This window comes from Tripterygium wilfordii, chromosome 4 (assembly GCF_013401445.1).
Source record: "Tripterygium wilfordii isolate XIE 37 chromosome 4, ASM1340144v1, whole genome shotgun sequence".
In the NCBI taxonomy this organism is placed as follows: Eukaryota; Viridiplantae; Streptophyta; class Magnoliopsida; order Celastrales; family Celastraceae; genus Tripterygium; species Tripterygium wilfordii.
The window spans coordinates 404252-427385 of NC_052235.1; the positions used below are offsets into that span (position 1 = coordinate 404252).

Genomic DNA, 23134 nt, shown 5'->3' on the forward strand with positions numbered 1-23134 from the left:
ATTGTTAATCGAGACTTAACCTGAATAAGATTGATTACATTTATTCAATTATTAGCCAGCCATTGGGTTCTGATTATCCTTATCTATCCTGGTTAAAATTGGATTAATTCACATAATTGATTTTGTTTTTGACCATTTGCTTATTATTACACCCTTCACTTTTCCTTTTTTGAATAAAGAAAGAAAGATATACACTCATATACATGTCTCCCATCCCAACAGGAGACTTTAAATTTTCAAATCATACGAAATTACCAACAGACAGACAGACAGAGAGTTTGGGTTGTGGATATTTGCAATGCAAAATGCAATAGAAGAAAGAAAAATGCATTTGTGGTCAGGACAGGACACGTCATGCTAATCATAATATATTTTCTTCAACTGGCCTTGGATGGATGTGCATCAACTAATACTTTAATTGCACGTTTCATCACAAAAACACACACTTGGAATATTAAGGCATCCACATATTCAACCTAATAGGCTAATATACGCAATTTCAATTCAACTTTTTTAAAAAAATAATAATAAAATTTTAAGCTGAAATTATTTGGATTTTTCAAAGAACAGAAATCAATTCACGCTCTGTTTATGCATGTGCGGTTTGAAGTTTTTACATAATAATAATGTCACATCATAGCCGCCCCAGAGCAGAAAGATACCTTATCTTAGTCAATCCCCACTCCCCACCCAATCTTTCTCTCTCAATCATATTCAATTCTGTATCATCCCATATAAGTATAAACCACCATTGTGTATGCTTATCAACATCTCTGATCCATTTTATTTTTTTTCCTTCATATTTCTCCCTCTCAAGATAGGAAGACATGAACAGAGAGTGCAGAGATAAACCCATATTCCATTGCTTACAATAACTTTGGTAGCTGTGATACTCCAACCAACATACAAAAAAAGAAGAGCATCTCCAACATTTATGACCCATTTCGGATAGTCCTGATGAATTGATGCTATAATCATCGCTAGTCTCTACACCCATCTAGTAACCAAATAATAATAGGACTACATATAACTCGATGCGATGCATTGTCCATCAGTCCAGAATGTTCATATCCCAACGGCTGCTGCACTTTGATCTCCGTCTGTGCTGCTGCTGCTGAACCATCAAGCCAATTGAGCTAGTATAGAATTTCCAGGAATGATTGTGTTTCAAGCAACTCCAGTACCCATGTATAAGGACAGAGAAAGGATGTATGTTCACCGATAAATAACTAACTGCCAAATAATGGTGAGGTTGACGTCAATATGTGGTAACCGGTTCTAAGTTCTTTTTGGGTTAACCACGAAAACTGTCGATGACAGGATAATCACTCACACAACAGCAGAGGTAGTACGACGAAGGTCCGCTACCCCATTGTTCAACTTCCCACTAGAATCCCTCACTATCAAACTACCGTATCTTCCCAGCTTTGGCTGGAAAAGAGAGAGAAGCATTTGCTCCAAAGTCTGCACCGAGTATTTCACATATTTATTGGAGCTTGCATCTTGCTCAACCAACGGTCCGTAGTTCTGCATAAAGCTTCGATAAACAGGCACTACGGCCTGAATTATAAGCTGGCAAGTCTTCTCCCGGAGATCTCTCTCCGACACAATCCAGTTTGACTGCTGCTTATACATGTTATCAAAAGTTTCATTGAATGTCTTCAGCCTCTTTTTGACAAGATCACGAGCAGTGGCCCGCCCACCAGAAAATAAAATTAGGCCTTCTCGGCTTAAATGACCCGGAAGCTTTCCCCAGCTGTCTCTCAAGAAAATTGCGACATGGTAGTCCTTGTACTGTTCATGTTCTTTTAGCCTTGAATCCCCCAAGAGATCACCAAGCTTGGTTCCCTTCAAGTGCCTATATAAATGCCAGTGGTTGTTCATACCAAAAAAGTTGGATAACGTAGTATCTTCATAAGCCTTTATCCATGTCTCCAAATTCAGCTCAACAGCTTTAATGATATTCAACATCTCAGTAATGAGGAGTCTCTCTTGAAACTTCTCGTGTTTCCAACTTCGGTGAATGACCAGAACCTGGGTAAGGATTGGCTTATAATCATCCCCGAGTAGTTTATTACAGTATTCAGTTATAAAGCTTACCAATCTAGGGACACCTCCATCTGGAGGAGGAGCTATTTGCCTCTGTAACTCCACTTGAACCAATAGCTCCCAGAAAATCTCAGCTGCCCCATCAATCACCCTCTTAATGAGCTCCCTTGTTAGGTCTTGGATTTTGAGGCAAGCTGCTCCACCAAAAAGCCGGTTGAAATCTAGTCTCAATTTGTTCAGAGAAGAAAATATATCAAGCAATTTCAATAGTTTGATCGGGTCTTTTTTACTCTCTGTAACCGTCTTCCCAAATTGAAGAAATGCAAGCATACCTGCCTGTGAACCTATCTTAGCAAAGCAACCCATCCATACGTTAACTCCAACCCTCTCAAATACGTCACTGCAAAGCTTGTACTCAGCCTCCAGCAAATGCTTCACTGCAAACTCCAAATGCTTCCCCCACTTGGATACGTACGCCTCTATGCTCTGCACATCATTAAATTCAGATACTGATATCTCTAGGTAATCCAAATCAAGTGCCTGCAAACTCGCTCTTACATTCGAGCTTCGAACTTCAACATAAACGGATATGCATTTCTCCAGTCTATTGTTAGCAACTAATCTTCCCAGAATTGCCTGCAACTTTGGGATGACAGTAACTGGCAAAGGGGATGGTGCAATGCATGCCTGCTCACCCAGTGATAATGAAGAAGACATTGGAAGCGGCACAGTATGTTCCATCAAGAGTCGCTGAAACTCACTCTCCAATTTATCCAACGCAGTATCTAAAAGCCCACCATCAAGGCACTGTCTTTGTTCCTTATTTCCAAAATCCCTAAGACACTTCAATAACTTCTTCATATTCAAAAGGTATCGTTCATCTGCAACTGTATTTTCCTCCAGATACTCCACTATATCCTCCAACCACTGAATTGCCAATCCACAATTATCCCGTAAAAACCTCAATGCCTCCTCTAGACGCTTTATAACTGATAAATAGCCAGGTAGATCATTCTGCGGATTAGACAACAATGACTTTTCAAGTCCGTGAACTGCATCAAAAACCTTTAGCACTGCTGCGGCAGGCCCCACCGCACGGTTAATGTGACCACCAACAGCTACAAGTGCATCCTTATCTGCAAGGATTGGGCGCACTGCAGCCTCCAGAGAAGGCAATCTCTGGTTAATCTCATCTAATCTAGGCCCTGCTTTCTTAAGCGCTAACCCTAATGCCTTTGACTTCTCTAAGCTTAGTTTCAATGATTTCGTCGCAGCTACCAAATTCCCAATGCCATCCTTAGAGCCTGAATTCTCATTCACAGATGCCGCCATTGGAAAACGAAACCCTAACTAACCCCCGCTGCTCCCAACTTGAAATCTCTGTCGGATTCTCTACTAGGCTTAAAAGCTTAATACAGAACTAGTATGATTATCCCACTTGTGATCTTAAAAAATTCCCTCAGATTCATCGAAGACCAAAATGTAAAAATCACTCGGGACCCATATAACAACAAATTTTCATCACCTAACTTCATGAAATCAAACCCAATTACCAACTAACAAGCAAAACACAAAATTCCACCAAATCCACAGCTACCCAGAGAGCGAAGTAGCTTCCTTTGTTGAGCTATGTAAAGAATTAGATAAAATGCGAAGAACTCACCGTGAAATTGAGTGATCAAGCTGAATGGTATTTACTAAAAATGGAGAAGCGAGTTGACCCGGCGAGTAGAGCAAGCAGGAAGGAAAGACGGTGTGGGAATCTGAATCGGTGGCTTTGGATTCACAGAGAGAGAGAGAGAGAGAGGGGGGGGGGAGGAAGGGAGTAAAAAAGGGAGCTTTACAAGTATTTTTGCAATGTCCGACGAAGAGCCGTGCCAAAGTGCATGGCAGTTAAAGCAAAAGCTTCTCTGTTTTCTTTATTTACTAAAAAATAAATATTTTTGATAATTTTTCGATACTTTGTTACCATGATAAACAACAGAGCTTGAATTATAGAAAATGAAGATAATTGTGAGATGAATAAATAACTACAATACATTTTTCTCAATATGTTAAGAAATAATTTTCTAAGAGGGAACGAAAAATTTGATGCATAAGGAAAAAATATGCTCAGAGTTTAACAATTATTGTTTGCGTTGGTTTTTTGAACAAAGTTGTAAAATAACTAAAAAACATCTCATAAATTCTAAATTCTATAGAAAATATAGCGCATCTCCTTTGTTTCTTAGTTTTTACATCTCATTTATTATTGCTTATTATGTCAGCAAGCCACAATTTTTCATACTATGTCAATAAACATATATAATATATAATTTGTTGTACTCTGTATCTCACATTTGATTAAATTCTTCATTTGTACGATCATCCACTAAGGGATTATCTTATACGGGATCATCCTCTATGAAATCTCCTAAGAATGCATCTTAAACTGGATCTTTTTCATCATCAGAATTTGTTGAATTGTATAATTTGATTGTTGTTTGACAACTAATTCCATGATTTGTAGGGTCATATCGTTAGGAATTTTGTTGAAATTGTTCATTTTTCCCATGAAGTTTTTGTAGTAATATCTCTTAAAACTTTATTATGATCTTGTATGTTTTTGTGTGTTATTTTATACATATATTGTGAATATGTTTAATTTAAGCTTTTATCTTTTTGTTTTTCTATGCAATTAAAACGTGATAATTGATATGACTATTTGTTGTATTATTAAATATAATTTTAAAATTATTTGTATATTATTAACTGAATGTGTTTGTGGGTCTTAAAGTTATTTAATATATTTATCTTTTTTTTCTGTCCGTTACTTTTTGTTTTTTGTGTAGGTTTTTTTAGAGGCATCCATGTGACACCAAGGAGAAGCCTTTTGGATCCTCCATTATATATATATAGATTGATGATTGATTATGTGTGTAAATATATGTTTTATTTATTTATTTATTTATTTGGCTACGTCTAAAACACCAATCCAAACAAAATCTAAAACATGGATGGCAAGACGAATTCAGATTTGTGATATTTCATTTTCAACTACAAAAGTCCAAAAAAATTAGAAGTGGAGTATGACCATAAGAAGCATATACAAACTCAAACCAATGAGTAAACAACATGCCATGCCGAAAAAAAATGATATTAAGTCAAAAATCAAATTATGACTTCAACTTGAAGCTTTAAAAACTAAAAAATCAAACAGGATATGATTCCATTCCTCTGCCTGTCTGTTAATTAAGAAATTTACATCCAAACCCCACCCCACAACTAACCCCCCCCCCCCCCCCATTTTATGTAACAAAAGCTAGCCCTACGTCATCTCCCACTTAATTCCTCCACTCACGACGACTCAAAAACGAATCCAACGCCAGCGCTCACGTTCTCCTGCACCGCAACCTGGGGACTGTGGCGGTGCTCCCCTTCGTAAGTTACAATCAGCATCGTTGGATCGTCCGTCGCTCGCTCCACGTGTTTCCTCGCAGGGCACCCTCTCATCGTACTGCACTTGTAATAACCCCTGCAAAATCAAACCAAACCAAACCAAACCAAACGCACCACGTTTAGATCCCCCGATATATAAAGTTGGACTGGACGGTCAGATATGAGAGTGACTACAGTGGTAGCTTACCTCGGGTAAGGTGAACCTTTGATAGGCTTCTGACCGTACTTTCTCCACGAGTACTCGTCCTGGGGAATATCCGCGATTTTGGTACTGATTGCAGGGACTCTGATGGTTTTCTTCACCCGATTTTTTCTGATATAAAAAAATAAAATAAATATTAGACAGTCAGGCCATCACTAATTAATCACGATTACCAACTAAAATCTCAATTTGTAACTTCAAGGAAAAAAAAAACACAGTTGATGGCATGCGTCTTTTCAAATCTGAAAATGGCCTGACGCATATTCTTATCATCTGTCAGTTGGTCACGCGTGCCGTGTCCACTAGCAGATGCAGATTGACTCGTCGACCAAGGACCCGGATGAGCCATGTACTACCTCGAACGAACGAGCCATAAGGGTTAACTCAGTCAACCATAACATGGCTCCTTTCGGGGACAGGGTCGCGGCCAAAAGCTAAAAAAAAGACAAAAGTAAAACTGCTAAAGTGCGCGGGACGTGGAATACAAACAAGTACCTCCTCTTAGCGCAATGGCACGTGCCACTGCCGGATCCGGAGAATTTTCCGGAGACGTCGTCGCTGTGATCGTGGCACCTCTTCTTGTGAGGAGCCGACGACAGCGGGGGTTTCCCACCGGATACTGCCTGATGAAGTAAGAGCGAGGATCCTTGCTTTCCGTTGGAAACACTGCCGTCTCCGGTGATAGCTGAGGACATGAACGACGAGTTCGATGACAAGCTAAATGTATCTTTCGAAAAGTCTAGTTCGGTACTCTTAGCATTAGATGCGAACAAATTAGGTTTTGTGAAGTCAAGAGTCAAACTTTGCGACTGTGACTGAACAAAACTGACAGGAGCGGCAATCTGCGGCTGGGGCAAGGTTGCCTGAGTAACTACCGGCGGAGGACGGACAGTTGCCGGAGCCGGAGTTAAGGACTGAGGGTGTAAGCGAGCAACAGGACGAGACGCCCCTGATACCGATGAAGAGGTGGAGGCGGAAGAGGAAGAGCTTGCCGGACCGCGTCTGAACCGGGCGTGTCCTGTTCGGTTGAGAAGAGAAATGACTTTCTTGAACTTAGAGACGGTGATGTCAGCGAGGTCGGTACAGTCCGCTTGGTTAGATTTGTGAGACATGCGGCGGATTAGGTGCTCCATGCTCTTCAATCCTTGCGATGCAGCCTCCTGTATGGCCATCTGACGGCCCTGATCGCTCATCTTCGCGAAGCCCATGAGTTCAACGGCCATGATGGATAATCGTGAATCGAGTGCGTATGGAGTAAAAGACGTTAATTTGAAGGCGATTAAGAGGAACAGGCCATGGAAACCCAGAAATGGAGAAAGTAGGGTGGGATGCACAAGACGGGGTGGTTTATAAGAAGGGAGGTGGTGACCGGGTAAGAGATTAGAGTCAAAAGAGGTTATTAATCCAACGGTGGAGATTAGAAGTTTGAAGATTTCAATGGTAAGTGGTGGGCCCTATGTGGGTTTGAAATTTGCTTTAAAAGTGCTTTGACAGGACTGAAGAACCAACTTTGTTGAAGCTGGAGCCTGGAAGATGAAAAAAAACAAGAAAAGGAAATTATGAAAGCTGGTGATAGTTGGGAATTTGTTTTTTCTAACTATGAAACGGATAGGATGATAGGATTGGTTAATTTTCATTTGTCTTTAATATGAAGAATCTTGGAAAAAACGGTAACAATTTTTTATATTAGTAATGAGCATGATTTGTGTGATTGATTGAAGCTTGATTTCTCCTCTACGTCCCCAATAAAATTATTTAAAATAGATATAGGGGGGAAGGAGACCATGGGAATCTTTATTTATTTTATTTTTAAGAATCTTTCTTATTAAATCTTCTCCAATGCAATATTTTATATTTCCACGTGTGTGTTTTTTCCATTTGTTTTGCGCATCTACAGACCAACCATCTATTGAAATATCCCGTGGTTTTTTTTGTTCTTTCTTTTTCTTTTTAACCATTTATTTGTGACTTATCAATCAATCCGTCCCATTTTATTCTTTAACTTTGTTTATTTTACAACTAATCACGAATTTGAGAGAGTGATATTCCACATAGCCACGAGAATAATAGAATTGTTGTTGAGACAATAATTCCTTTTTGTAATGTAAAACCCTTTATTACGATTACACGATCAAGATCAAAGATTTTAACCACTAGGATGGAAAAAATGATTGACCACTAGGATATATATTATTTTTGTTGATTTTCTCTATTATCTTTCCAACACCAAAAAAAGAAAAAGAAAGAAAAAAGAGTATATACTATATGGTAGGAAAAATGAGTTTTTTTATATTAAATTATATCAAAATTAAATTTAAGTTCGATGGACTGATTCAGTATGAGTATCCAACCCAACTTTAGCTAGCTGCCCTATTCATTTACACTTGTATTAAACCAATTAAGTAATAATTCTACCACAAGTAATTTTCACCAAACAAAAAAAATATCAAAATAAGAAGAAAAAAGAAAGAATATTTGCTGATTTGATTGCCATTATATACTCAGCAAATGCAAGCATAAGTCAAATATAGTGATCTTTTTCTATCTAATTAATTAAGATTATATTAAAGAAGAAAAATCCTCTGCAAGTCCAACGTAAGAAAAGCTGACCAAAAGTGGGGAGGGGATCACGCGGATATATAAATCTTTTTCAAAACCCGAAACTGTTGACCAACTTTCCTCGCAGTTGGTGACTGGTCGTAGCCGGTAACTGTGAACTGGACCGTCCGATTTAATCCAACAGCTCTCCTAATGTTGAAAGGCATAGTTGACTTGGACTTTGTTAGCGTTCGAGAAGCCCCTAAAGTGGTAGGACCGCGTGGCGTGGACTTTGGTGGGTCGTGAAAACGAGCTGGAGCCCATTAATGTGGTGGGTTAATCAATTTGCTTGATGAGATTATTATACTAGCATATTTTATTCTCTAAAAATCTCATATTTAATTAATTAAGAAAGTAGTAAAAAATTAGTCCATTTAACGGGAGGATGTGTTTGAAAATAGAATAAGGAAAGTCAATAGATAGATAAAAATTGTTTTCCACAAAACTCTTAATGGGTTCGAATTCGATGCACCACCAACACCAACACCAACACCAACACCAAGCCATAAATATTACTGTACTATTAATATTATATTGAAGAACATGATTGACTGACTGCTGCATGGGCTGAGGAATAAGATGAAAAGTAATCGGGGTTGCCTCGACCAGCTGGGGATGAATGACTAACTTTAAAATGTGGTTTTGGGTTGAACAAGTCGTAATTATGTTAATTCAAATACTTGACGATTGATTCATAATTTCGTTTTCTTTTTTCCTAAAGTTTTGAACGTACCCAACAACACCATCTCTTACTTTCAAATATTCACAACACCACGTCCATACATAAATTCTCAAGTACGTACGGATGTTCGCAACTTAATAATTTCAAGTGTTTTAAAAGTGAAATGACAAGTGAGATTTATTGTTTTGGATCCCACATGTTTCCAATCAAATTGAGGCACACAAGATAAATTCATGCACATCCACATGTGTAATTCTATTTCATTGTTTATTTACCATTCCCTGGTTTTTGTTTAATTTACTACTTAATTCCTTGTTAGTTTCAGTTAGAGCTAGAAGAACTACTGACATAATATGTAAATTTAATAAAATCATTAAAACAAAAGAGATAACAAGATTATAATAATAACAAACACCAATCAACAAGACGTGCTCGATCAGTGGGTAGAATATATTTATTAATAATCATTATACAGTCCGAGAACAAACCAATTAAGTTAGGAGAAGACACAACTACTCAACCTCTCGATCAGTCCATCGCATTATACCTCTAAAAAAAACTTTTTTATTTTTTTTTTATATTATCCCCTGCAGTTAGGCTTAGGCAGGTCGAAGCTTTATACAACAATTGACTCTATTAAAATAATCAAACTCCATCACCAGTTATGCACGACATAAATTTGACTTTTGCATTCTTTATTACAAAAGCTCTAATAATCAAATGCCAATCAATGCAGAGTGGATTTTTTTTTTTCCCTCAAGATATGCTGGCGATTTGATTCTCCTTATATGCACATGCTGGTTAAATAAATACAGAATGCAATAATTATATTTAATTAATTAATTATACCGTAGATCCATCTACCTAGCTACAGCTAGTATTTGTGTATATCTATGTATGTCCTGCTGGCTTGGGATTTATATGTATTGACGCCATTTTTGTCTCACGATATGGTGTGACGAAAATAACAATGGATGTATCAAAGTAGTCCAAATATAAATGGTTGTTTGAAAAACGTTTATATTTGATAGGTGTCCTCAGCTCAAAATGTGCGCAAGGATGAAGACAACAAAGTTTTAGGATGAAAAAACATTGGATTAATCTTCATAATTAAAACAAAAACGCCCAACCCATTTGATTATACATACATACATACAACTTTACACAGCTGCTTTTACAAAGTTTATTTAAATTGTTATTTGTTTACTAATTAAAATTTGGCACTGGAAGTGAGAGGATGTGGTTCTTAAAAATTATGCTAAAATATTTGTCATCGAACCAAATTGCATGCTTGTTGTTGTTGGTTGACTTTACATTATTATTATTATTATAATGATAGTGGAATTTTAAATGCAACAAACTGGGAGATTTGGTCGAGGATTTGATTTCTTCATCTCCCAAACATGACGCTTGTTTCCTCCTTTATTTGTCAATTAGTGTATAACAAGAACAATATTTGTTCTAATTGTTTTATTCTTAAGTACACACCCTTGGTTTGGGCCTAATGCTTCTCGGTAGTCTCTGGGCTTCTACACGGGCTCCCAATCTCTATGTCAAACTCAATCTCACTATAACGGCCTAAGTAGTCCACCGGCTTCTGTCAGGCCTGGCTTGCTATTGACATTAAATCCTCAAATTATGGCATAATTTGTTCCTCAAATTATGGCATAATTTGCTCATCAAATTATGGAATAATTTGCTCCTCAAATTATGGAACATTTGTCCCATAATTTGCTCCTCAAATTATGGAACCTTTGTCCCATAATTTGCTCCTCAAATGATGGAACATTTGTCTTAGGGTGTAATGTTTGATCCCTATATATATGAGGTTGTAATTGTAATGTTTGATCAAATATACATACACACCAAATATTGCCTCTATTCTTCTCTAAAATTGCTCCTATTTTTCTACATGGTATCGAAGCAGGTCAAGTTGTAGAAACATTACAGGGAGATATGGTAAATTACACCTCAAATCCAATTTCCCTTATAAATGAGTTTGCAACCTATCTTCAGGAGAAGGGAAGAGTAAATTACACCTCAAATTCAATACATGGAGCTTCTGGTATAGGACACTCTAATTCCACAACCCTCCTTGGTAAGTTTGCTGGGTTCTTATCAAACTCGGGACATCAATCCAATGACAACTTTGAAGGTATTTTCAGTGCATTCTCTACTGCTATAGAATTTAATACCGTGCATGATTTTTGGATTGTTGATTCTGGTGCCACCGATCATATGACAAATAAATTAACCAATTTGTCTGACTTCAAAAAATTTTCTACTCCATCCCATGTGTCAATTGCCAATGGCAATGGTGTTCCTGTTCTTGGTGAAGGTAAACTTAAATTGTTGTCTAAAGATGTGACTTCAATAGCTTTATATGTTCCATCTTTTCCAGTCAAGTTACTTTCGGTTAGAAAACTCACTCAACCTTTAAATTGTTGTGTTATATTTCTTCCTCATGAGGTACTTTTTCAAGATCTTGTCACCAAGAAGATCATTGGTAGAGGATTTTTTCTACAAGGTCTCTACTACATCTCAGGAAATTTTCAACCTAGCAAAAGTACTCAAGTCTCGTTTTTTCCTTCTTCCTCGGCAGATCATGTTCTCTGGCATCAACGTTTAGCACATCCTTCAGATAATATTCTCACTAAATTGTTGCCAAATGTTGATACCAATTATTTTTCTTGTGAAATTTGCCATTTGTCAAAATCTACTAGATTACCTTTTGTGTCTTCTTCTTCTAGAACTACTAGAATGTTTGAACTTGTTCACTCCGATGTTTGGGGACCTACTCTTGAATCAATTGACGGTTTTAAATACTTTGTTACATTTATTGATGATTTCTCACGTGTTACTTGGGTGTACTTGTTGAGATCAAAAAGTGAAGTTATGAATATCTTCAAAGATTTTCATATGCTTGTTCAGACTCAATTTTCCTCTAAAATTCAAACACTTCGTTCTGATAATGGCACAGAATTCATGTCTAAAAATATGACACAGTATTTATATTCTCATGGCATTGTGCATCAGACTAGTTGTGTTGGTACTCCTCAACAGAACGGAGTAGCAGAACGCAAAAATAGAGACTTGTTGGAAAAAACTTGTGCTTTGATGCTTCACATGCATGTTCCAAAAGTTTTTTGGTCTTATGGAGTATTAGCAGCAGTTCATATCATTAATCGGCTTCCGAGCCGAGTGTTGTCTTTTAAATCTCCCCTTGAAGTTTTGCAGGAGAAAACTATTGACGTGTCTCACTTGAAAGTATTTGGTTGCACTTGCTTTGTGCATATACAAGCAGCTCATCGTGATAAGCTTGATGCCCGAGCTGCTAAGTGTATTTTTCTGGGGTATTCTTCGACCCAGAAAGGGTATAAATGTTATCATCTTGATTCTCGAAGATTATTTGTCTCCAGAGATGTTATGTTTGAAGAAGCAACACCTTATTATACAAATTCTCAAGAAGATTTAGAGGACGTGTTTCCCTTGCCTATATCCGAGATTATTTCTGAAGGGGTTCCTCACAAGCCTAATATTGCTGAGTTTGTTCCGCACCAGGCCGCTGAAAATCCTCCAACTGGACAAGCTGAACTCCTTCCAAATGTGCTAGCTGAAAATTTGGTTGAAAATCCTCCAGCCGAACAGCCCGAGAATCTCCAAGATGTGCATGTGCTTGCTTCCACTAATAATCATGAGGTTTCACCGTCATTGGTTCGACGGAATCCTACTCGAAACCGTGTCCCTCCAACAAAACTTCAAGATTATGTCACTTTTTCTGCTTGTCATCCTCTCTCCAAGTATGTCACTTATCATCGTCTTTCCTCAGCTCATGTGGCATTTCTCACCGCTATTTCTACTGTTCATGAACCTAAGAATTTCAAGGAAGCAAATTCTCAGGAAATATGGCGACAAGCTATGGGTGAAGAGATTCACGCTCTTGCTGAAAATCAGACTTGGAGTGTTGTTAAACTTCCTCCTGGAAAACAACCAGTGGGGAGCCGCTGGGTATATAAAACTAAATTTCACTCGGATGGCACCATTGACAGACATAAAGCTCGCCTTGTGGCCCAGGGATTTACTCAAACCTTTGGTGTAGATTACAAAGAGACGTTTGCTCCTGTTGCTAAGATGAATACAGTGCGTACTCTCCTCTCAGTTGCCGTAAATTGTGGATGGTCTATGAGTCAAATGGACGTCAAAAATGCTTTCCTTCATGGGGATCTTGAAGAAGAAGTCTATATGAAACTACCTCCAGGACATCCACAGAGTTCGGATTCTTCTTTGGTTTGTCACCTACACAAATCAATCTATGGGTTGAAACAATCTCCGCGTGCTTGGCACGCCAAGTTAAGTACCGTTCTTCAAGAGGTTGGTTTCTCTCGCAGTACAGCTGATTCTTCCTTGTTCATTCGTCATTCTTCCAATACTATAGTGGTGGTCCTAATTTATGTTGATGATCTTATTATTGCTGGGAATAGTATTGATGCTATTTCTCAACTCAAAACCACTCTTCGATCTCGATTTCCTATTAAGGATCTTGGTTCCTTAAATTACTTTCTTGGCATTGAAATGGCAGTTTCCAGCAAAGGTTTATTTCTAAATCAAAGGAAGTATATTCTTGATTTGCTAGAGGAAACCGAAATGATGAATTCAAAACCAGCATCCACTCCACTGGATAGCAAATTAAATCTTGATACAGCCAGTGAACCTTTACAAGGAGTTAGTGATTACCAACGGCTGGTTGGTAAGCTCATTTATCTCACTATTACTCGACCTGACATTGCTTATGGTGTAAGTCTTGTTAGCCAGTTCATGCACGCTCCTACTCTTTTCCATTTGGACATTGTCAAACGAATCTTACGTTATCTCAAGGGTTCTATTGGTCGTGGCATAGTTCTAGCTAAGCACGGTCACTTACGGATTACAGGATATAGTGATTCTTATTGGGCTGGAAATGCCCTTGATCGAAAGTCCACTTCTGGCTATTGTATGTTTGTTGGTGGAAATCTTGTTTCTTGGCGTAGCAAAAAACAACATGTGGTTGCTCGTTATAGTGCTGAAGCTGAATATCGTGCAATGGCATCCAGTGCATGTGAACTAATATGGCTTAAGAGTTTGCTCGCAGATTTGGGTTTTCCAAGTAGTCTTCCTATGACTCTCTTTTGTGATAATCAGGCTGCTATGCATATTGCTGCTAATCCCGTGTTTCATGAACGCACAAAACATATTGAAGTTGATTGTCATTTTATTCGTTATCAAGTTCAGAATCAAGTTATTCAAACAGTTTACACTCGAAGCCATGATCAACTTGCTGATGTTTTTACAAAGGTTCTGTCTTCTGGTCATTTTCACCGATTATTGTCCAAGCTTGGCTCAATCAATCCTCTTGATCCAGCTTGAGGGGGAGTATTGACATTAAATCCTCAAATTATGGCATAATTTGCTCCTCAAATTATGGAATAATTTGCTCCTCAAATTATGGAACATTTGTCCCATAATTTGCTCCTCAAATTATGGAACCTTTGTCCCATAATTTGCTCCTCAAATGATGGAACATTTGTCTTAGGGTGTAATGTTTGATCCCTATATATATGAGGTTGTAATTGTAATGTTTGATCAAATATACATACACACCAAATATTGCCTCTATTCTTCTCTACAATTGCTCCTATTTTTCTACACTTGCACATTAATTTTACGAGTCTGGGATCAATATCCCAATAATAAACGACTCGGTAGTCCGTGGCCTTTTAGGGGCTTAACAATATTTTCGCCCAGACTCAGTGAATAACATGGGCCACAGGTTCACCTATCAAATAGGGCTGCCAAAGTCAGCGGCACACAGAGAACAGCCACGTCAACGTTTGTGTTACATCCAAGAAGTAGCCGCGAAAATTTTCCTTGGAAACAAATCAATTCAGCGACCAACGGTTCACAGTCTCACAACGAGTGAAAATCAGATCGAAGCGCGCACGTAATCTTTCGATTTCCCAATTTTTTTATTCTGTGTATCAGACCGTTCATGCTGATTGGTTTTGTTTTCTAGTGAAATTATACATGTCCTTAGGTTGTTAATTAGGGTTTGGATTCTTGGTAAACTTGAATCGATGAGAAAATATGAGGGAATTATTAGGAACGGAGTTTCCATTATATTTGTTATTTAGTTTTCCATTTAAATTTTTATGTAAGTATCTACAACAGTCCAACTGATCGAATTCAATAATGCAGCTCTGTATTCAATAATCCAACTGATTGTGATAAGTTGCGGTGGGGTTGTCAAACGAAGTGGATCAGATGGACAAGAACAAGGGCCGTACCGATATGCTTGCTGCTGGACGTAAGAAGGTACTATGCTTATCTCACTCAGTCGCTCTGTATATTGATGTCGTAGTAGACTTTGAAATTTGGTGCCAGAGAAACTATTGCATGAGGATATGTATTCGGTATATCACTTCACTTATCAGTTACGCTAATTATTTTTCACTGGTTATTTAAATACAGGGAGAAAAAAGAAAACTAGACTTCCATGTTAGTTTCTGATCCACTTACCAGAGGAATGTGGCACTAGAGTTGTTCTAGTTCTATTTATAATATCATCATGTAGTACCTTGAACATTTTGCTTTTTAGTGAAGAGACGAAAAGTAAAAGGAATAGAATTCCACTTTTTAACGTATTATACTCCACAAGTACCTAAAATTTGGGAAATAAAATTATATAGGTAAAATTTTCTATTCAATTTACTTTTAATTAAGGGTTTCCATCCCTCCTTAAGATCCAAAAGTTATTATTTTACTAGATAGCCTTGCTACCGAGTAGAGTTTCATCTGAAACAGAAGCTCTTAGAAGGATACCAGAGCACTGAAAATGGAGTGAATTTGGCATGATTACTGTTGTAATACTTTTTTAAAAATATTTTCTCAGCTTCAACAATTTCGACAGAAGAAGGGTGGTAAAGGCAGTAGCAGCCATGGGAAATCCTCAGAAAAATATAGTGGGCGTCAGGAATCTGATGCCGAGGCACCATCTGGTACTTCCCAAATGACAGTGTTATCAAAGGTTCCAGAAGCGAATATTGCTTCTCATGTTGGCTCAAACCTGGGTTCTGACGATTATGCAGTGTCACGTAAATCCATTAAATCCAGATTCTGGCATTGACACTTTTGAACCACTTTTGGTTCCTCTTACACATGAGATTGGTGTAGTTGATACAGTATTGACTCATAATTCTGAGTTACCTTTGTCGAAGGTTGAGGCTGACGAGCATGATGTTGGTTCTTCAGATACAAATGGAGTGGAAGGTACTGGGACCTTAGATTCTGAGGTGGAAGGTTTCATATCCTTGGAAAATTCTGTTATTCATGATTCCAAAGGGGATCCTGTACTTTCTGGGTTATTGGTAAATGTTGATTCGCCGCATCCGACTGCTTCAGTTGATAGCTCTGAGGGTGTGGCAGCCAGAGTGGAAAAGGAGAGTGGCAACACGGGAGGGCGGGAGTCATTATCTTTAAAGAAGGATGAAACTCGTATGATATTAAGTCAGGCTGGAGACCAGGTAACAGATGTAGTTTGTGCTTCCTCCTCATACCTGTCTTCAATTTATATTTGTTTTGGTTTTACTAGAGAAATCAGGTTATCAGAGGGGCGGGGCAGGGCATGATGTGCAATTTTGTGGATAACTAAATTCCCACTTTTTGCTGCGTAGGGGCAATGCAGGAAGCTGCTGGTTTGGGTTTCAGGCACATTGATAGAAGTGGTGGATTAGAGCTTCAAGAAGATGGGAGGCTCACATTGTTAGATTATGATGGAAGTGCTGAAACTATTTCTGCTTCAGAAGGGAACAATATGGAAGGGACAAATTATGAAACAGAACAAAGCAGGAGGCTAGAGGTGAAAGACAACATTTTGGCTGGTAGCCATAAGGAAATGAAAATTACAATAGCTAATTTGCAGAAAGAGCTTCAGGAGAAGGACATCCAAAAAGAGAAAATTTGCATGGAGCGGTCAATCAAATCAAGGAAGCTGAAGCTGCTGCAAGAGCTTATTCGCTGGATCTTCAATCTTCGAAAGCTCAGGTTTGTGATTTACAGGAAAGGGTGGTAGAAATGCAGGAGGAACGAAACTCATTGGAGCAGAGAGTGAAGGAGCTGCAAGATGAGCAAGCTGCATTGACAGAGTTGCAGGGCAGGGCCAAGTCACTTACTGACACTCTGGCTGCCAAAGACCAAGGTTTGTTCGGTTAACTTATAAATATATCCCTTTTCAACTTGCTATATTCATTTTTTTTCCCTTTGAATAATCTTTCAATGCAAAAACTTGTCTTTTGCAGAAATTGAGTGTCTTATGCAAGCACTTGACGAGGAGGCCCAGATGGAAGATTTGACGAAAAAAGTGTTGGAACTGGAAAAAGTTTTGCAACAAAAGAATGTGGTTGTAGAGAACCTCGAAGCTTCTCGTGGAAAGGTCATGAAAAAGCTTTCTATCACTGTTAGCAGGTTTGATGAGCTTCATCATCTGTCAGAAAGCCTTCTTGCTGAAGTTGAAAGGCTTCAATCACAATTGCATGATCGTGATGCTGAGATCTCTTTCTTAAGGCAAGAGGTCATTAGATGCACCAATGATGTCCTTGTTGAGATTTTATTCTTACTATTTTAGGATCTGATTTTATTGGATTTTGATGCAGATAAACAAGAGGTCATTAGATGCACCAATGATGTTCTTATTGAGATTTTATTCTTAGGATCTGATTTTATTGGAATTTGATGCAGATAAACAAGTGGACACTCACGGGTCCCTCCATGGCATCCCAAGTTCGCAGTCTCCGCAAAGGAAACAATGATCAGGTTGCTGTTGCTGTAGATATGGATCCTGTTGATACTAATAGATTAGATGATGAAGATGATGATAAAGGTAACTCTGTCGTGTCCTTTTCACTTGTCTTGGGTTGCTTTATTTTTTTTTTCTCCATTTCATTTCATTTCATTTCATGTCATTTAATATTAATTATTGAAATCTCTTTGTTTTTTTGTTTTTATTTCATCTTTCTCTGCTATAGTTCATGGTTTCAAGTCGCTTACAACATCAAGGATTGTGCCAAGGTTTACGAGACCCGTGACAGACATGGTCGATGGTTTGTGGTAGGCCTTATGATATCTTTTCTTTTTCTCAGTGATGGAGTGATGCCAGACTTATGGATATTTGATTGGGTTTTAAGGTTAGTATGTTACCTTAAGCAAACACTTATGGCATACTTACGGATATTTGAACTTTATGTAGTCCAGATTGTGTACATCATTGTTTTCGATGGCTGGGCTCATGAACTGTTCACAAAGGTGACTGAAGTCTGGTTCTTTGGAGCTCTGGTTTGAGGGTTTTGTTGACAAGGTGATTGTGCTATATTTGATCACCAACGTATACAGTATTAGTTGAAAATTATAAACAAATTATACCAACATATACAAGTATAGTTGAAAATTATAAACAAATTATGGTCTGTGGATGCTAATTTCCGTCTGTTTTTTTTCTAGTTGAAACAATTGCAAAGTAATCCATGTTTTATTTTTTATTTTTCATGAGAACCTAAAATCGTGATTACAACTAGCACACATGGTCATGGGAATACTATATGGTTATCATAATGTTATTTCATCGTTATATACACAATCATTATTGTTCAGACATATAATCTAGAGATTCATCTGCAAACTCCCATCTCCTCGAAATCAAGCGACTCCAATCTCTTAAACCCTGCAAGCAAAATCATGATTCGAATAAGACAAAAAGGTAAAATAAATGTAACGGATTTAACAAAGGAGTTGTTGGTCTGGAACAAAATTAACAAACTGAGTGAAAGAAGAGGTAGCGATGACTGACAGATCGAAAGAGATTTTGACGACACCAGCATCAGGATCTGCAATTTTGGCAAATGCTTGTAGCGACAAGTCAATATGGTTGCCCTTACACCCATCGCAAAGGTCCACAATCCTCACCGTTATCGACTGACCCCGACTTCCCCTGCAAGCTCTTGGGCTTTCGTTGGCTTTACCAGTACAACTCACTCTCAAATGTTTTCCACACACCCTGCCATTCTTCCACATCTGATTACTTACCGCCGCCAGCATTATTCCCTTGACAACCCTCTTTCCGAGACAAGCAGAAGCTGCACACACACATATATATATACACATAATTGATTAGTATTTGATTACGAGCACTAATCGATCGATATATATATATTGTGCTTACGGTTGTAGGGAGGTTTGTAAAAGGTGGCGTTTCCTGAAATTGCTGATGCCAACGAAAACAGGCTCAAACTAAACAGTGCTAATGCTGTGAAAATAACAGTATCTGAGGCCTTGTGCACCACTGCCATCTTCTCAGATTGAAACAAAAATCACAACAACTCTAGTACTTGAGTCCTCGATCAATCTTCTTTCTTTCCTTTTATAGTGACTGTTGGAAGCTTTGAAGTTTAGGGCAAGGGACTCTTTGGGATTAATGTTATTCCATTTCTTCCTGTTTTTTTAAAGTTACAATAACAAGAAACAAGACAAGAACAATCGGTCCGAATTCATTGAAAAAATGTTTTGCATTTTAATTCTTCTGAATATAATAAACTGATCATATAGAAGGCCGAATGAAGACGATTAAACAAACCAGTGTTTTAGTTATGTGGGTAAGACAAGACAACAAGAAGAGATGGCACAAGCCGATTTGAACGTTTTAATTAGTTTGCATTGTTACAAGGAATTCCCTTGAAATTGTGAACAAACCATACATCAGACTTAACTTATTTGCTTAGTTACCCAACTTTCCATTCATTCATTCATTCATTCATCAATGGAAACTTCATTAATCTTTTTCAGGAAATGTTACAGGATTTGGACTTTGGGAGCCGCCTCCTGTTTGTCAACTGTGTGGGACTGAGTAGAATAGGATTGGTTCCAAATACCAATGTGGGCTTAGAAGCCCATGTCCTTTAAAGTTTTTAAGGTAGGTTTGTTTTTTGTGCTCATTTTCTCCTTCGTTTTAAGTTGTCCTTTGCTTAATTTATTATCTGGAATCTGGATGATTAACATTTTCTTTCTCATTGTCCACAACATTTAACATTTTATTATTTTATTGTGGATGAAAGGGGAATGATGTCCCTCATCTAGGACTAGGAGGACAATACCTCTACGGCTCTACTTCTCCTCCAACAAGATGGAACAATTCTCATACTTGCAATCTCTAGCTACCTAGCTAGAAAGAAATCATGCAAACGTCATGTTGATGCATATTTACGACATGTTTCATCGATCCTCAACCTTTTGAGCAATAATGGCGACCCCATATCCCGGTTCTACTAACATTCTATAGACAGGAGAATGTGTGTAGTTTGGAGACAGCTTGAACTGAAACCTGGACACTATAAGGGATATCACAACCTTCAGTTGTACCATGGCAAAATTCTTTCCCAAGCACAAGCGTGGACCCACTCCGAACGGAATGTAGGCTTGAGGGAACTTGCAGGCTTTCGACACGCCATCCGCGAACCTCTCCGGTCTGAACTCATTGACGTCCGATCCCCAAGTATGAGGGTCTCGATGCAAGGTCGATATGACTGTCCAAATGCATACACCCTTTGGCACTAAAATGTTCCCTACTTGAGTTTCTTCCAATGCCTCCCTCGACACGAATGCTGCTGGTGGATAAAGTCTCAATGTTTCATGGATTACCATCTTCACAGATTTTAATCGGGAAACTGAGTCCGAATCCGGGATAATTAGTCCACCATTGTTGCAGAACGCAGAGTACTCTGCTCGTATCCGGGATTGCCATTCCGGATATAGAGCCAGGAGCACCAAACACCAAGAGGCCGTGATAGCTGTAGTTTCGTGGCCAGCAAAGTATATGTTCTTGCAATTGTCCACGACAAATTGCTTAGAGGAGAGCTTGTCTTTGCCTTCCTTGGTATCATCATTCACTGATGCTTCCAATAACAGCTGCATTAGATCCTTGTCCTCTCTTGAACATTGTGTTAATTCCCTTTCTTGTACTGTCCCCCATATCAATGATTCGATCTCTTTTTCTACACGTTTGATCTCCTTTTCTTTCTTGGTGGGTAGAAATCTACAGTTTTCTAACACATATAAATAAATAAACAGCTCTCTTTCAAAAAAAAAACAAAAAGAAGACGGAATATTTAAGATTGGAATTAATTTGTACCCAAAATTAGCAGCACTGAAGAGGTAGTTTCCACTACTATTGCTGATGGCTGTTTGAAGAGTCCTAAGCTTGGAGAAAATTTGCTTGCCTTTGTCATAAGAGCTCCCAAAACAAGCCCTGGAAATCATATCTGCAGTGAGACTCCTCAAATCCTCATGGACTTCAATTTCTGCTTCCATCCCACCACCTTGTGCTTTAATTTTCTCTTCCCATTTATCTAACAATGGCACCACTGACTCCACCATCAATCCCACCATTCCCTGCAGCCCAATACAATAATTTGTTTCAGTTCAGTTCGGTTCAGTTCATTGAAGAAGATGTAAGCATATGAAGCAATTATTACCTTGACTTTGTCCATGAAGAATTCTTGGGCTATGAGTTTCCTTTGATGGGCCCAAAAAGGCCCATTGGATCTGACTACGCCGTTGCCTAGGAGAGGTGCGAGCTTCTTGGACATGTAAGGAGGCCTACCCAAATCCAGAGTGTTCAAGTGGTTCATCTCCTTGACTAGCTCCGGCTCGTTCACATACAGGTGTTGCTTAAATGCTAAGGTATACGTGTACACTAGCCCTGCAATATTTCATCCTTAAGACTTATTAGAGTCATAGAGTGAGTGACCACCGCCACAGTTCATTGTTTAGTCACTTTTCATTCATTCATTGCTCCAATATTCATTTAATGTAACCCCCCCTAAATCCAGCTCACTTTGTTGTCTCCTTCCTTCCCCAGTTCCCTTTATATATATTAGATCTAGCTGCTAGCAATCCTAGCATGGGCTGGGCTGTAAGCCTGTAAACTATATATAGATATATATATTTTTACGGGGAAAAGAAAAGAGAGAGAGGCAGTTGACCTTCTTTATTTTAAGTTCATAACTTCATACACACACACAAAAACCTGTATATATAAATAGGTTATAGTAATATGTAAGAAAATTTGAATTGACCAAACCATAATTTAAATACTACATGATAATGATTGAGCATATGTGTACGTATATATATATACACGTATAATGATTGATATAGCTATATACGTATATGTATGTGTAGAGAGTAGAGAGGGTGACCGTATTGTTTTCTCCAGTGTTCCAAGTGAGGGAAGAGAGTGGAGGTGTAATCTTGTGAAACAACGTCGGCGTGAGGTGGATCCTTCCTTTTAGACTCCCGTTGGATGATGAGCTGCATCTCGTTGAGATTGCCGGAGATGAAAGAAGGCGGTGGACCTTTGATCCCTTGCTCCTGAAGCTTTCTCTTCACCCTTTGAGACTTAATCCATACACTAGTACTGTTGTAGAGATGAACAACAATTACCAAAACAAGCCCCGCAACAATACTTATTACAACTGAAGAAGAAGAAGAAGAAACCAGATGAGAGACCTCCATTTTAATTTCTTTCCTGCTCTCTATCCACCTTCGGACCCCCTCTGCTCTCGATCGGTATTTATTTATATAGTATAATTCTCAAAAAGTCAAACTTAATTTCTAGCTACTGCTTACGTAACAATATGCATATGCAATTACACATATAATAATAATATACATAAAATATATATATATATATATATATATACAGTATTTGGTAAAACTTTCCGATCACTCCATGTTGGGATGTGATTCATCTAGAGATCATTTACATTAAATAATATTAGATTTAGTTAGTTGTTAACAACTTCTTCCAGAGGGAGATAGGGATCAAATAATTTTCTTAATTTATTACGATCAACTTACACTTCACTCTGATATTATATTATCAAGTTGCAATTAATATATAACCTAAAATTTCACAAATCGATCAACATGGAAACTTTGGACCTGTTAGTGTTACTTAGATATGCAATATTCTACCATCTAAATATAATTAAATAAGTACTCCATAATTTATTTATTTTTTTAATAAAGGTTTTATAAACTCTTATAGCTTACTCACGTCATGCGTAATTGTAATTACTTACTCG

At 38.1% G+C, this 23134-nt stretch overlaps 4 protein-coding genes across 7 annotated transcripts; 1 reads left to right on the forward strand and 3 right to left on the reverse strand.

Annotated features, from left to right (window-relative positions):
• Nucleotides 1-525: 525 nt before the first annotated feature.
• LOC119997868 (exocyst complex component EXO70A1-like) lies at nucleotides 526-3886 on the reverse strand. 2 transcript variants are annotated; one of them, XM_038845093.1, is made up of 2 exons: nucleotides 2101-3886; nucleotides 526-2034 (listed from the first exon to the last, which is right to left on the reverse strand). In XM_038845093.1, the coding sequence occupies exons 1-2, from the start codon at nucleotides 3379-3381 to the stop codon at nucleotides 1330-1332; spliced, it is 1986 nt and encodes a 661-aa protein (XP_038701021.1). In that variant the 5' UTR covers nucleotides 3382-3886; the 3' UTR covers nucleotides 526-1329. The 2 variants fall into 2 exon arrangements, with proteins under 2 accessions (XP_038701021.1, XP_038701020.1); XM_038845092.1 differs by having other exon boundaries at nucleotides 526-3884.
• Nucleotides 3887-5118: 1232 nt separating this feature from the next.
• On the reverse strand, nucleotides 5119-7018 carry LOC119995804 (probable WRKY transcription factor 17). Its single transcript, XM_038842249.1, has 3 exons — nucleotides 6185-7018; nucleotides 5675-5800; nucleotides 5119-5563 (listed from the first exon to the last, which is right to left on the reverse strand). Exons 1-3 carry the CDS (start codon nucleotides 6910-6912, stop codon nucleotides 5386-5388), a joined length of 1032 nt encoding a protein of 343 aa, XP_038698177.1. The 5' UTR covers nucleotides 6913-7018; the 3' UTR covers nucleotides 5119-5385.
• Nucleotides 7019-15202: 8184 nt separating this feature from the next.
• On the forward strand, nucleotides 15203-17698 carry LOC119997953. 2 transcript variants are annotated; one of them, XM_038845199.1, is made up of 4 exons: nucleotides 15203-15317; nucleotides 15895-16525; nucleotides 16676-17199; nucleotides 17300-17698. In XM_038845199.1, the coding sequence occupies exons 3-4, from the start codon at nucleotides 17076-17078 to the stop codon at nucleotides 17623-17625; spliced, it is 450 nt and encodes a 149-aa protein (XP_038701127.1). In that variant the 5' UTR covers nucleotides 15203-15317; nucleotides 15895-16525; nucleotides 16676-17075; the 3' UTR covers nucleotides 17626-17698. Both variants share the same exon structure in this region; 1 of them encodes a protein (XP_038701127.1).
• A 2510-nt stretch (nucleotides 17699-20208) lies between these two features.
• On the reverse strand, nucleotides 20209-22608 carry LOC119996206 (cytochrome P450 714A1-like). Of its 2 annotated transcripts, XM_038842757.1 has the most exons (5): nucleotides 22557-22608; nucleotides 22247-22464; nucleotides 21521-21747; nucleotides 21178-21437; nucleotides 20209-21081 (listed from the first exon to the last, which is right to left on the reverse strand). In XM_038842757.1, the coding sequence occupies exons 2-5, from the start codon at nucleotides 22362-22364 to the stop codon at nucleotides 20262-20264; spliced, it is 1425 nt and encodes a 474-aa protein (XP_038698685.1). In that variant the 5' UTR covers nucleotides 22365-22464; nucleotides 22557-22608; the 3' UTR covers nucleotides 20209-20261. The 2 variants fall into 2 exon arrangements, with proteins under 2 accessions (XP_038698685.1, XP_038698684.1); XM_038842756.1 differs by having other exon boundaries at nucleotides 22247-22598.
• Nucleotides 22609-23134: the final 526 nt, after the last annotated feature.

What these genes read in the sequence shown, in the direction of transcription:
- LOC119997868 (XM_038845092.1), bottom strand. Translation starts at nt 3,381, where the DNA reads ATGGCGGCATCTGTGAATGAGAATTCAGGCTCTAAGGATGGCATTGGG.
- LOC119995804 (XM_038842249.1), bottom strand. Translation starts at nt 6,912, where the DNA reads ATGGCCGTTGAACTCATGGGCTTCGCGAAGATGAGCGATCAGGGCCGT. An exon ending in TGCCATTGCGCTAAGAGGAG is followed by an intron (nt 5,801 to 6,184) that starts GTACTTGTTTGT and finishes TTTTTATATCAG; the next exon opens with AAAAAATCGGGTGAAGAAAA. An exon ending in AAAGGTTCACCTTACCCGAG is followed by an intron (nt 5,564 to 5,674) that starts GTAAGCTACCAC and finishes TTGATTTTGCAG; the next exon opens with GGGTTATTACAAGTGCAGTA.
- LOC119997953 (XM_038845199.1), top strand. Translation starts at nt 17,076, where the DNA reads ATGCAGGAGGAACGAAACTCATTGGAGCAGAGAGTGAAGGAGCTGCAA. An exon ending in TCTGGCTGCCAAAGACCAAG is followed by an intron (nt 17,200 to 17,299) that starts GTTTGTTCGGTT and finishes TGTCTTTTGCAG; the next exon opens with AAATTGAGTGTCTTATGCAA.
- LOC119996206 (XM_038842756.1), bottom strand. Translation starts at nt 22,562, where the DNA reads ATGGAGGTCTCTCATCTGGTTTCTTCTTCTTCTTCTTCAGTTGTAATA. An exon ending in ACACTGGAGAAAACAATACG is followed by an intron (nt 21,748 to 22,246) that starts GTCACCCTCTCT and finishes GAAATATTGCAG; the next exon opens with GGCTAGTGTACACGTATACC. An exon ending in TCTTCATGGACAAAGTCAAG is followed by an intron (nt 21,438 to 21,520) that starts GTAATAATTGCT and finishes ATTGGGCTGCAG; the next exon opens with GGAATGGTGGGATTGATGGT.